This window comes from Cimex lectularius, unplaced genomic scaffold, assembly GCF_000648675.2.
Source record: "Cimex lectularius strain Harlan isolate CLEC.00 unplaced genomic scaffold, Clec_2.1 scaffold209, whole genome shotgun sequence".
NCBI lineage: Eukaryota > Metazoa > Arthropoda > Insecta > Hemiptera > Cimicidae > Cimex > Cimex lectularius.
The window spans coordinates 297,767-312,063 of record NW_019392784.1 but is presented as its reverse complement, the minus strand read 5'-3'; the positions used below and the strand labels follow the sequence as shown (position 1 = coordinate 312,063).

General features: G+C 33.0%; 1 protein-coding gene and 1 long non-coding RNA gene across 2 annotated transcripts in view; one reads left to right on the top strand and one right to left on the bottom strand.

The window, feature by feature from the left end:
• The first annotated feature begins 569 nt into the window (after positions 1 to 569).
• On the top strand, positions 570 to 13,993 carry LOC106666520 (protein glass). Its single transcript, XM_014393782.2, has 7 exons — positions 570 to 805; positions 9,058 to 9,362; positions 10,891 to 11,005; positions 11,075 to 11,161; positions 13,125 to 13,348; positions 13,414 to 13,497; positions 13,553 to 13,993. Exons 2-7 carry the CDS (start codon positions 9,097 to 9,099, stop codon positions 13,800 to 13,802), a joined length of 1,026 nt encoding a protein of 341 aa, XP_014249268.1. The 5' UTR covers positions 570 to 805; positions 9,058 to 9,096; the 3' UTR covers positions 13,803 to 13,993.
• Positions 10,917 to 14,297, bottom strand: part of LOC112127222 — a 5,437-nt gene continuing 2,056 nt past the window's right edge. The window contains exons 3-5 of the long non-coding RNA XR_002910465.1: positions 12,427 to 12,530; positions 11,057 to 11,232; positions 10,917 to 10,995 (exon numbers count right to left, since the gene is read on the bottom strand). This is a non-coding gene — a long non-coding RNA (uncharacterized LOC112127222). The remainder of the gene's footprint in view (positions 10,996 to 11,056; positions 11,233 to 12,426; positions 12,531 to 14,297) is intronic.

The following is a 14,297-nucleotide window of genomic DNA, read 5'->3' as shown; positions in this document are numbered from 1 at the left end:
AAAATTAAATTAAGTATTTATCATTTTTGCTTTTATTTTAACAGAAATTCAGTGAGCTAAATGGCAAAACGAACCGAGATTGTTTTGTACGTTTTAGTTGTATCTAGTTTTTCTTGCGCGTTTTGTTAGTTTTAAACCATTGCAGGAAACTATACCAATATTAAGTCAGAAAAGCATATTCGCAGGAAAATTTTTCCGCCACTCGATTTTTTTGGGAAAAATTTTAAATCTTTAAACGGGATTTCGCGAACTTAACCCGCTTTTCACTGAAATCACAAATATGTTTTCCATCTATGAAAAATTTCTGATGGCTGAGACAAGAAACCTAAGAAAAGTATCGATATGACATATGTGAATCTGGGAAGTGTTTTCCCCGTGTTGAATCTCTGGAAATAAGCAGTTTCCTCACCGACAGGCACGTCGGCCTGTCATTTCGTTAAATTTTATAGTGAAGCGTTCTAAAAGGGAGTGGAGAAAACTTTTGTGGCTTTTCAGGAATCACGACAAATTCAGTTTTCCCCCTTTCGAAGTAGGAACCGTGGAACAAGTCGTCAGATGGATGTCGGCAACCGGTGGAAAGTGCAACGGAACTTTAAGCCCCTTCTGTGAAATAAATAAATAAATAATAATCGGCTGAACGTGCATCTATCGGGATGAAGTGCGATGGGAAAAACCCCCCCACCACGGACGGTAGAGACAAGAGGGACCATGCAGGGAACAACCCTCAGTCAACCCTCCGTCGACCCCACGACAACAGTTCCTTAAGTTTTATTTACAAAGGATCCTAGATAAAACCGAGGAAAACGTAATGTATTACATTATATTATTTCATTTCCTTTTGTCCGAGTCCAAGCAGAAAAGAATTTTCAATACGTCATAATATCACACGTTTTTTTTAAATCAATTTTACGGAAAAAACAGTAGGAAATTTAAAGTTTATATTGTTAACTATAAAATAATCAAAACCACAATATTCTAAAACTAGTTCAGAACTAACAATTTCATTTTTAATTTTATCTGTAAACAAGTGTCGAATTATTTTGAAAATAACAAATGTTAACACCCTCTCAAAAAAATAACAAATGTTAAAAATACCCTCTCAAATTTAAAATTTTCAATTTTATTTTTATACGTGTTTATATATAACTTTTTTTTACGTTTTTGGTATTTAGTTTATAGCGATCACGCTTAACCAAAGATCGAGGTAAAAATTTATATTCCCAATGTATTAATTACATTGAGAATACTTGTGAATAGAAATTATGAATGATGGAGTGAGTGTGGAGTTCAATCCTTTTTAAAAAGATGGTTCCTACTCACATTAAGCATTACTTGAGAATATATTAATTAATTTTGAAAAAAGTTGTTTGTTATTTAATTTATCTTGTTCGTGCCTGCAAAAAAATCCTAATAAAATGTCTGTTCAGTTTATCGTATGCTCAATTGTCAATTGTTTTTGCTTTTTTCTAAGGTCGTTAAATAATTATGTACATAATTGATATAAAACAATAAACCTTTATAGCCAAATAGACTATAATTGTTACAACTTGATTAGTCTTTAATTATTGACAAAACCAACTATTTATAAAAATTGATAGTTAATGGTTTTTATGATAGGATGATGATTGAGTTACTAACAAATCAGAATCTAAAAAGTAGTTAGTAAATAGTTAATAATTTTGTGGAGATACTGCATAAATTTCAAGCATTACTAAACCTGAACTTGTTTAAAAAAATAATATTATTTTGTTTTTACATTTATATTGTGTCATCACAATTTGAGGATTAAGTCGCTGAAGATAATTTTTGTAAATTATTATTTTTCTCGGTGGAAAGAGGAAGTGAAGGAAGTAATGTTACGACGATAATACGGTTTGACGAGTTCGAACTCGTCTTGTTTTACACTCACCCGTTCGGAAGTAAAAGGATCAGGTGTCCTGACCGGAGTCTTCAATAAGTCACCTTCGAAACTCACGGTTATCCAATATTCATTACAAATTTAATTTTTATATTAAAACAGAATAGGGGGACCTTGAAAGTATGATCCGATCCATAATTTATCAAAATAATCAATTAAAATATTAGAAAGTCAGAAATGTGTAGATAGCAATGAAGGTACAGGATGAAATAACTGTTTGGCTTTAGCAACATTAGAAATTGTTAATGTCAAAATATATTAGCAGCCAAAAGCAGTCAAAATATATTATTGTTATTATTTATTTTTTTAAGAAAACAAAATTGACATATCAAATACAAAAAGCAAATATATCAACAAAAAATAAGTATACTCTGTTTTGTTTGTTTTGGTTTTCTAATATTAAAGTTAGTACTATTTATGTTCAAAATATATACATAGAATTAGTTAAAAACAAGTACAACTATACTTCTGGACTTGATGTTGTTCCATTAATTATGTAGAGTTAGTTCTTTATTGAAATATGAAGTATTGAAGTACATAAAGAAATTTATGAAATTCATAAACTATTTTATTAGATTCTTAGTATTACATTTTTTAGTATTACATTTTATTATGTATTACACATTTTTAGTATTACATTTTTTTTGATTGAATGCCAATTAGTTTTGTAATAATTTGTAATATCGTTCGTTTGTTAAATAGTTTTATAGGCTTTTGTGTTCGATAGGAAAATAATAATAAAAATAATAACAAACGATTTATGTATCTAACTATCTATATCTAAGTCCATTTATCCTTTCTCTCTCTCTCTCTCTCTCTCTCTCTCTCTCTCTCTTTTCCAAGTTCTGATCTTTTCCTTATATCTTGCAATATCGAACTGAAATTTTATGTTATGCCAGGAACACAGTTCTGAAATCGTTTTGATGCTCAAAATTTAAGAAATCATGTTGGAATAACAATAGAAAAATTTCGGAAAAATCGTTTAAAACGGTGACTTTATTTTGAGTTTTGGGTCAGAGCACACACTATATCATTCTCACTCTCTACTTCCCTCGCTCAGAAACAGGTTTTTAACTATTTTGCTATGCCGATGTTTTAACTTCTAATAAAAAATTGCAAAAAAAGTATATTGTATGTACTGAGTATATTATCTATGTATATTATTTAACGATCACGTAAAATTGACGATTGTAGTGCTGCAAACTGTAGGAATGTCGAACGTACGTAATCTTCGAAAGAATCCTTATATAATTAAATGTTGAATTATGTAAGGTAATGGTTCCTGATTTACAATGACATATGTATTTATGATCATAACGATTGAAGTTAACTTCAAGACTATACCAACACACCTACTAACAAACTAAGCTGAAGAAAGAACTGTTTTTTGACATACCACGTGACTGTAGAAGAGATTCATCCACTGAAACTAATTTACTAATCAAATTCCTTGATAAACTAGAACTTACTGTGTGCTTATGCGCTTTAAGCACGAGATACAATAGCTCTTAAAGGTCTTAAATTAATACATCTATCAAACCTCAAGACGTACAAAGTTAACAGTTAATATTTTCTTACCCATCAGCAGTCTATCATAGCGCACACCTCATCAGCTAAAGTTTTTATTGTTATCTTGACATAATTACTGATCAGTTGAAATCGAATAATTTATACTACTTAAAAGCAAAATTATATATTTTTTTTAAATAGAAAAATTGATTATTTTTATCAAAATTAGGCACGACAATGAACGAGTAATGTATTGACCGCGCCAAACATTTTTTTCTTCATTCTAATGGCTAGATTTCAAATTTACATTTTTAAAATAGATTAGTTTTCCTTAGAAATTTTATCAGCTTCTCAATTATTATGGTGTTATCTCTTAGAATTTCTGAGAGGCAATATAGCATATTACTTCTTTTCCTATCGTCCTCATATGCTCTGCAGGCTGTGAGAATATATTTCACAGTAATAGGCACCAGGTAGGGGATCTTCCTTGGCAGTGTGATGGCCATGTGTGAGTCTTGTTTGTCCAATTCTTAAACGAGTTAGAACGGACTCTTCATGTCTTGAGGACCGAAAAAGAAGATCCCAAGATTTGACTTGGGGTTTAACTCTCTCATTTTAGCATTTCTATTTCCATACCAAACTCGTTGCAACGCTAGCCTATCATTTCTTTCAACTGATATATGAAATCCTCATGAAGAGTCCCACCAAACATTACATAAACATTAATCTTTTAAATCGTACATTGTGTTATGATCTTACAGTGGATTTTAACTAACCAGAAATAAAATATTATTTTGTGCCCTTTGTCTAGTTATAAAAACTGTATTAGCCGATATTTGGTCAATTATATTATTATTTAACCAGAAAAGTTTACTCAAAACTCGAGGTTAATAAAACTATAGGCCTATCTCATTAACTTTATCCTTATCCAAAATTCTAGAAAAACAATTAAAACTAATTATTGGACTTTTTTTATTGAAAATAGAATAATTTCTCCAGTAACAGAAAACAGTATGGTTTTTTTCCGGGCAGATCCACTGAGCATGCTTTCTTTGATGTTACTAATTTGATTCCACAAGAAATTAATAAAGGTAAAATTACGTTATTGAATTGTTTCTGGATATTAAAAAGGCTTTCGACTCTGTTGATCATAAGTTTATGCTAAAAATATTTGAATGTATTGGTGTCTCTAATATTCTCCTTAAACTCCTTGAATCATATTTATCGGACAGAACTCCAGCCAGAAAGGTGGAAACAGTTTATAGCCCTTGAGTTGAATTTGGAGTACCGCAAGGAACAGTCTTAGGCCCATTTTTTTATATATTAATGATTTTTATTTTTTAAATTAAATCCTCCGGAAAAATATGTAGTTATGCAAATGATACCTGCACCATTTTCTCAGGTGATAATTTAATTAATTTAACTAAAACTATAAATAACGATATGAAAATTATTAATTTTTGGTTAAACTCAAACTTTCGACTTTTAAACACAAAAAAAGGTAATGTATATATTACACTTTTCATTAAAAAAGAAAATAAATACTAATAATTTAAAATTTGCTTTTCATCTTGTGATGATAATGATGAGTGTTCTTGCTGCCTATCCGTTTTGCTTACAGTGTTAGATATCTTGGTGTGACATTGGACTCAAATTTGAGATTTAATTTGCCTATTAATTCTTTGGTTTCCCGTCGGAGAAAGCTCTTTTATAATTTGAGAATTTTACGCAACTTTATGAATATTGAACTCTTAAGGGTAATATATTTTTCTCTTGCACAATTCATATTAGCCTATGGTGTAGTTTCCTGGGGATCTATTTATTTATTTTTTTAATAAAGAAAGGATCATTATTCAAAATTTCAAAAACTACAAAGAAGGCAAAAAATTATAATTTCAAAAATTTTAAATTGTAGCTAAGCTATTTTAATGCCAACATTTAACTTTTTTTTCTTCTTACTACACGTTTATTCTGTATTACGTTTGTTTATTTGTTTGTTTTTCAATATGCTTTTATTAAGATATATTCTGTTTATTTCTCTGAGGATCTCCCAAAACTCGTGCTGTAAGTACAAGCTTTGTATTTTGACAACAGGCAGGGATGTACCAAAATATTATTTTTTGTTAGAAATTTATATGTAATTACTCAATTAATTATACACAACTTTAAATTGAAAGTTCGAATGAAGAATTTATGTCACAGGCGGGATTCGAACCCACGACTTTCGTCTAAATACAAATTTCTCATTTCGACTCCTCGTTTATTCCAATTGTTTTTATGCAAATAAAGATTTATTATTATTATTTCCATGATAGCCAAACGTACCTTAGAATAGTTAGAATACTAGTTAGAAATTTTGAGTGTAAATTTCGAGTTTAACTCTTGACTTCTGTTTATAAATATGCTTAATTATCAAAGAATAAATTATTTACGTTTGTATTTGTTAGGACAAGGTAGAAATTCGTTCGTTTTATTCAGCTTGCACCCTCCTCGACCAAGGGGTGATTCTGGTTCGTCTATATGGCCAGAATCGTCCGACGATTGTTTTCATAAATGACAATTTTATAAAATACCTTCCAAAATTTGTCAAAGGCGGAAATTGAATGAAATCTTCAAAACATGTCGAAGGTTTTGACTGGGGGAATAAAGTGTCTTTCTCAGAGAATCGATAACGAGCTCGACCATTTTAGAGGCGAGAGTGGGCTTTCATTGGACGGAAGGCGTGGTTTGTCGAAACGGTAGGGGTTGAAATACACTTGCCATTTTCCACCCCCTTGAGGACAGTTTCATCCCAGACCCTATTCTAATATATACATACGAAACGTTCATCCTAACACTTGATTTTTATAATTGATAAATAAAAAACACCCTTTTTGAATAAAAGTTTTAAATGGAAACAAGTATCTGCTTGGTGAACAATAAAAGTGAGCTTATTTTCCTCACTTTGAAACAACCATAATAAATATGTTTTAAATATGTTCGTTTTATTTTTCTAGGTTGAATATATCTATCTCATTTTACTATAGAAAAGAATATGAAACAAGCAACAAGCTATTTGAAAATGTACGGTTTGGTTGGAATTTTTAAAAATAAATATTTATTACCATTTTTTATTATCATACATTATGTAGTTTTGACATATACAATCAAAGACAAAAAACGACCACACAGATTGTACTATTAATGTTATTTCATTATATTTTTATTTTATGTTGTGTAATACGGTGCGTAATTTATATATTTTTATGGTTTATGGGAACGGATGATTCATCCGAGTGAATGGATATAACACTTTTTTGAAAGTTTCTTACAATTACTTCTAATATCAGAAAATTGACAGTAATCTTTTAATGAGTTTGCAATTTTATACTGTTTATGATCATATCTCTTTTTACTAATGAGAAGTTTTAATTCTTTCGTACACCTGACAGGACAACTTGTATTGGTAACATTAGAAGATGAAACATTCAACAACAACAAACATACAAAGATTAAAAAAAATCGCTCAGAATTATCAAACTGGGCCACAAACATCCTTTGCTAGTCCACAAAAATTATTGAAACTTGATTGAGACGTGTTCTCACAATACTGACCTCGCCCCCTTCATATTACGGTTTGTTTCGTCCTTTGCAAAATTCTCTGGATGGTCAAAAAAGTCTTATTGATGATGATGGTATTCAGTCAAAAATAAAGTTTTGCAAACGTGGAAACATGTCTGGAAGGTGAAAAGCCATTGACAAAAATTTACAATATATTACAGAATAAATAAATCTCATTATTAAATAAAAAATTTTCTCTTTATTTTCTTGACAAATCCGAAAATACATAGTTGCCAATCTGATACATGAGACATTTTGCGGAGCTGTGATGTAGCACAATCTAAATCCAAGTTAAATTATTCAGCATAGTTTGTGGTGATAATCCGCATACGTATAAAAGGTTTAATTTATTTAAAATAAAAAAAGCTTTTTATACAAATCTAATTTTTATATTAACGTCATCGGTTTTGAACCGGATGCTTCCAAGGTTCAACCGAACTGTCCAATAAGGCAGCGACTATACTGGGTGTTGCAGGGTTAAATGTCAATACTGCCATTGTGGATCATTAAATAAAACGTAGTTCAGGGCCACCAGAACGAGGCTTCTATCTTGACTCTTTCCCGAGAAATTAATATTTTTCGGCTTTTAGTCTAAGATATGATTTTTTCACATAAAATCGTAATTTCTCAACTTTAGCCGCATTAAAATACAAATCTGACCTTCATTTCGCAAACATTAAATTTTTCAAAACATAACATTTCCGTTGAAAAATGTGCGCTTGCGAATACAGTAGCCGCCCAAAGAATAACAAATGTCAAAACCAGTATTTTTTTTTTTTTAATACTCAATTGTAGCTCGTGTAATGACTTTTCCAACAACATTTTTGGGGATTTCACCAAAAAGTTGCCTTATTTTATAAGAATTTATACGAAATACTCACTTTAACATGTTTTAGAACTGTTCTTAGTGAAATCTCCTTTGCAAGGTTGAAAAACGTGATTCGAACTCAAGGAGAGCAGCAACCCCAGAACATCGTACGTCTCTAAATAAAACATCTCTTTGCTAGAGGTTAGACATTCTTCACGAAGAGTTCTTTCAAGATCGTGGAGTGGATCAGGAAGTGATGGACGAGCTCTTATTCGTCTGTTGAGGTTATCCTGTTCGATGGGGTTCAAGTCTGGAAAACGGGATGGACAGTCTCTAAGACCCTGATGTTATGCTGTTGAAGGTACGTTTGCACTATGCGAGCGACATGTGGACGGGGATTATCGTGCATTATAATAGGATTGTCGCTGAATTCAACGAGGATAGGCAACGCTTGATGTCCCAAAATTTCATCCACATAGCGAGTAGCCGTCAAAGACCCTCCACGAACAACAACCAACTCTATTCGACTCTCCATTGAAATTCCGGCCCACATCATCACTGAGCCTCGTTGAAAAGGTTGGATCTGGGAAAAATTACAGGCTTCGTACCTTTCATTCATCAGAAGTGCAAATCTACACTCATCTGTAAAATGTACAGCAGACCAATCGTCCAAAGACCAATGACTGTGTTCTCGAACAAATGCGGTTCTGGTTAATTCTGGTCCTCTTATGGGGCCATACCAATCAGTCCATACTGATTTAATCTTCTTCCAGTGCGTTCAAAAATTTGGGCACCTCGAACTTCCTGGAGCTGATGAACTCAATAAGGTGCCGGTTTCGCAAAATTCTCAATGTCACAAAACGGTCATCCTGTGGTTCTGCTACCCTACGACGTCCAGAACCGGGCCTTCTATGGTAGGACTCAGCTTCTCTCAAACGTCTAATGGAGTCTCGCAGTGATTCGAAGGGATGACAATAGCGGCATACCTGGTGGAAGGTCCATCATCAAAAAGTGCCACACATCCTCAGCACTAAGTGGCATTTTTAAGTTTAAAAATTGAAATTAAGAAAACAAAGCTGAAAACTAAACAGTTTCAGACTTTTTAAATATACATATAAAAAACTGCATTTTGGAAAGTGGTTGTCTTACCAAAAACTTGATAAGATTGTTTGTAGCTATTTCAAAATTGACATGTCATGATAATTACTATTTTCTTTTCCAGGTGTAAATAAGGAGGTGTGGTTTTGGTAGGCGAGGGAGGATGCTGTGCGGGGGTGTCGGGGAGGGCGTGGTCTCGCTCGGTCTCAATTCCTTGGCCGTCGGAGGCGGAGGCGGCGGCGGAGGCGGCGGCGGAGGCGGGGGTGGATGCGTCGGAGAACAGACCTGTTGGTGGCAAAACCAAACTGGTCCGGATCCAAGCCTTGCCACGACAGATTGGAGAGATGAGGAAATGTCGGCTTTCACAGCCGCCTTCGATATAGACCCGCTTCCGCCCCTTTTCACACCGCCTCCGCTACAACCTTATAGGTAAAATTTGAAAAAAAAGGGACATTTTAGCTAACTGGGACGTTTTATCGACATTAATCACGTCTATTGACAAAATATTGCTTTCGGAATATAGTACAAACGTGGACAATACAATAGCATAATGGTTTCAACCCCAACATAACTCCAGAGGTTCAAAAACCCATTCCACAAGTTTAATTAATCTAAATAAAAGAAAGAACGACTATTTGACTGCATGGACTGCAAGATATTACACACGTATTTTTTCGAAGGGATGTTCATAAGTAAAATCTTTTTAACTCACTCCACCGCTTGTCATAAATAATTGTAACCATTGTAATGGTTTTAAATTCATTCAAACCTGTATATTTGCAATTTTGTTCGTAACTAGAAACTAGGCGTAATATAGAGGTGGTGGTCTATAGTGAGCATAGTTAACCTGACTAAATGGCAAGTCGCCTAATTGACTTTAACATAGAAAATTAAAATTTTATAATTTTCACATTTTAAAATTAAAATTTGGACATTTTAAAATATTCTAAAATTGTTTAACTACAAACTTTTTAAAACTAATATATTTGTAACCTTACAAACATTATATGTCTTATTTACAAGGTACTTCTTGATAATACGGACTGGTCATAGAAAATCTTTGATTACCATCAAACAATTGTTTGTAACCAATGGGAACTTATTTATAAAACAAGTCAAATCGAGAATATATTCAATTTTTCTTTGCGAGAGAGAGAGAGAGAGAGAAAGAGAGAGAGAGAGAGTGTGTGTGAGAGAGAGTGAGAGTTAACTAGCCAAATAGCTCAGTCTGAAAATAGCTGGAACAAATTACATAAATATTAGTTTATAAGGGATATTACAATACAGATATTATACACATACAGATATATAAACTTTTAACACTTTCAATATTTAAATCTGTTATTTGATATTTTCAAAATCAGACAAATAACATCCACTTATAAAATAGGAAGTATTTCCTATAGTTTGATAGTTACCTATCATCTTGGCCAGCATATCCACGCTGATTTATGTCAGTGTCATACACATGACTGACAAAAATCAGCCAGGATAGGCAGACCAAGATGATAGGTAATAGACCACAGTAGGAAATCTCACAATATAGAGTTTCACCTAACTACAATTTTGGGCTTGTGTACTAAACATTTAGACTTCTAAGGAAAAAAAAATGTTAATGATATAAAAGAGCAGTGAAAAATAAAATAAAAGCAAAAATTGACCTATTAGATGACCAATGATCAACATGGACAGAACTTGAAGGAAAGTTGACAATATTTGATAATGATCCTAAGGGTTATGTAGTACGTGCATTGTTGATAAAATAGTTATGGATTTTCACTTCTCTTACACTATAATATAGTACTGATTACTACTGATCTTTGTAAAGTTAAAGAAAAATAAATTGTTTTAGTTTTATAAAATCAACTATTAAACTTTACAATTTGCAATTAGTAAATTAATTTTTTATTACATAAAATTTTAGACTATTAAAAGAACTTTTAAATTGTATTGTTAGATGTGAAGGGCCTCCACAAGAAGTAGCCGATGTTCTCCTCTCGTTGAAACATGCAGTCGTCCATCCGCCAACGCCTCCTCCAAGCTATCCTCCACTTTCTACCAACTTACAACAGGTAAACTTCATATAATTTCAACAAGGTCCAAACATATAAATAAAAGCTCACTTTTCTTTTCGTATTAAGATGTGCGGATACGCAACCCTCGAGACGAACTGCTTCCAGCCAAGTTATCAGGACGCGACGCAGCACCACATCCAACCTTGCCACCAGGTAAGAGAAAGCCATTTTACACCTAGACTCGGCATTATTTCACCCCTCGATGGATATATCCGAAATCGATTCTGCCGATGTACAAAAGGGGCGGTTTATTCTTGAACTCGGGAAGCCATAAAGGTTCTGGATGGTATCCTTGGAAACAGTTATGGAACGCACGACCACCCCCTAAATTCATTTACGTACAACCCTCGCTCATTGTAATTCTCAATTGTTACAAATTAATTGAGCAAAGTTCGTACCAAATAAATACAGTGTAAACACAGTAATTTCAAAATTACTTGGCGATTTATTTGAGTCTGTAAGAATTTGTTGTACTTACAATGGTTATTTGGTAATATATATTTTTATTTTTTTATTTTTATATAGGGTACAATTTACAGGAGGTCTGGCCTTACCTAGCTTTTACATACAGATATTTTTACAAATAGCAAGCATCAAAATTAAAATAGTAACATACTTACACTGATTATATTAAATTGATTATAACTAAAATGAATATAAATAACTAAGAGTTGAATTTTTAGCTTCACTAAAGTATCATATTAAAAGTCTCTGTAACTAAAAAATTAAATTTAAAATAACATTTCCAAAAACCAAAAAAAATAAAGATCATATTATTTATTTACATCCTCAGGCTATTATGCTTATGCTATAAGAACTATCCATACTATTGTATCCCCACTACTTACATGCGGTTCATTTGATTACGATTAATTATTCATTGATTACGAATAATGAATCCGCAAACAATACAACGTCGTCAGGAAAAATTTTGGTTTTATAAAAAAGGCCCACTAGATAGAATTGGCTATTTAATAAAAGCTGGGATTATTTTTTATGTTTATAATTTTTAAACAATCCTTAGATAAAGGGACAAATACAAATATTTTTCTACTGATGGTTACATTTACAGATTGATCGTCTCCGGCTATCATTGTCTGCATATGAAAGATGGGTTTGTCTGACAGATGCATTATTTGTCAAATGTGTCTTTAAGTTAGTAGTGATTATTAAAATTAATCCATAATTGTTTAGTGTTCATACTTGAGCATATTAATTATCCCACTTAATTATTCTTTTTATCTAAGGTTTTTGGTTGAGATGAAAAATTAGTGTCACGAGCGGGATTCGAACTCACGACCTTTGGCTAAATACGTCATACCACTTGAGCTAACGTGACTTATTAGTACTGATTACTGATTTGTTAACTCAAATCTGCACATACATGTACATACACACATGTAAAGAGTTGAACTCACTTTTCGCAGTCCACTGGCTATTCCAGCTTCAATCGAGAATCACGCCGTGTGTTGGCAGTCCGAGGTCATAACTCGGTCTTATCCATCGAGGATGAGCCCAGGAACTGTAAACATATAGGTCATTTCAGCCCCCAACAGAATCCGTTCTTAAATCCAAACCCGTAACATATAAACATTCTTTCCTATTTACATACTATTCACTCAGGGTGGTGGAGCACTCCATATTTCTCCATCACCCTTTAAACCTATTATATAACTAACCTAAATGAGGGTCGATGGGAGATTCAATATTCGGCCATCAGCCCTGTAAGATTTTACATTCACGCCAATAAATTCTTCTCAGCCCTTACTAGGAGTCACAAAACTGTAAGTACCATATACACTAAAACAAACCTGTTTCTTCCAATAATGGAAACAGGGGGCCTAAATAAATAATCTCTGCCGTGCTCAAGCACAATTCTCATATCGGGTGGCATTACTCCGCAATCTATATATATGGAACCAAGGAATGGCACCCTTCAATTAAGTGGGACAAATCGAGCAACCTTTCTCTATATATAAATTGATATAAATGTGAAATGGTATGATTTATTGTCTAACTTTAACCGGTTGGATGTCGGAGACGATCAAACTTAATCATAATCTCGCAGACCTCAAAACAAGATTTCTCTGAATAATTCCAACAATTAATTTTACAGTTGGGATGGTCTGCATCGACGTCGCCCGTTTATTCATCCCCGTCCAATTACCACCCCGCCTTTACAGAATATCAGGACACAGGCACTCCTGATTACTCGAACGGAGGTCATCCCAAGTCGCCTTCGCCGAAATCAAACCTGTGTCGTATTTGCGGAAAAACCTACGCCAGGCCTTCAACACTCAAAACCCACCTTCGGACACACAGCGGTGAGAAGCCGTACAGGTGAAAAAAAACCCTACAAGATCATCCCTCTGGATAGAAAATAACTAATAACAAATTTATTTTAGATGCGATGACTGCAACAAGAGTTTCAGCCAAGCGGCTAATCTGACGGCACACGTACGGACCCACTCGGGGGAGAAACCTTTTAGGTATTATTAAACAATAATAATAATTTTTATTTACATAACGATCGATTCGTTTCAGATGCCCAATTTGCGCAAGAAGATTCTCGCAGTCTAGCTCAGTCACAACACACATGAGGACACATTCCGGTGAACGACCTTACAGATGTCGTCTTTGTAAAAAGGCTTTTTCCGATTCCAGCACATTGACGAAACACCTCAGAATACACTCCGGTGAAAAGCCTTATCAATGCAAACTCTGCCTGCTGAGGTTTTCTCAATCGGGGAACCTAAATAGACACATGAGGGTCCACAGCAGTGCGCCTTGCTGACATTTAAATGCATTAAATTTTTACATATCTAGTTTGTACAATTTAAAACTTAGCCTTTTTTCCCCTATTTTAAGAATAATTAAAAAGAAAGCAAACAGACAAAATGCGATTGCGGCATCTTAACGGGTTAGAAGCAAGATGAAACTTTTGGATGTTTAATCAATAATTAGCAACAAGTAATCACGAAGAAAAATGTACATTTAAAGCCTATTAGTTCTTTATCAAAACATTTTTTGTTATAAGTTAAAAAGAGGCAAAAGTAGTCATTCTATCAAATGATGATATGAAGTTTGGTATTTTAAATTGTTCGATTTTATTTTTATATTTTTAAAGTGTAGTACAATTTAAAACAATCAATATCACTTTTGTCTCAATAATTTTATATAATTATTGATAAACCTTTCTTTTTGAGCATAAAACTAGAAACAAAAATGAATTCATGAAATAAATAAGTTAATTAATAATAAAATGCTAATAATTTTAGTCAGTCCAATC

Bases quoted from the DNA above. Each gene is read 5' to 3' on its own strand.
- LOC106666520 (XM_014393782.2), top strand. From the start codon at position 9,097: ATGCTGTGCGGGGGTGTCGGGGAGGGCGTGGTCTCGCTCGGTCTCAAT. The intron at 9,363-10,890 runs GTAAAATTTGAA...TTGTATTGTTAG, and splicing joins CCTCCGCTACAACCTTATAG to ATGTGAAGGGCCTCCACAAG. The intron at 13,498-13,552 runs GTATTATTAAAC...GATTCGTTTCAG, and splicing joins TCGGGGGAGAAACCTTTTAG to ATGCCCAATTTGCGCAAGAA.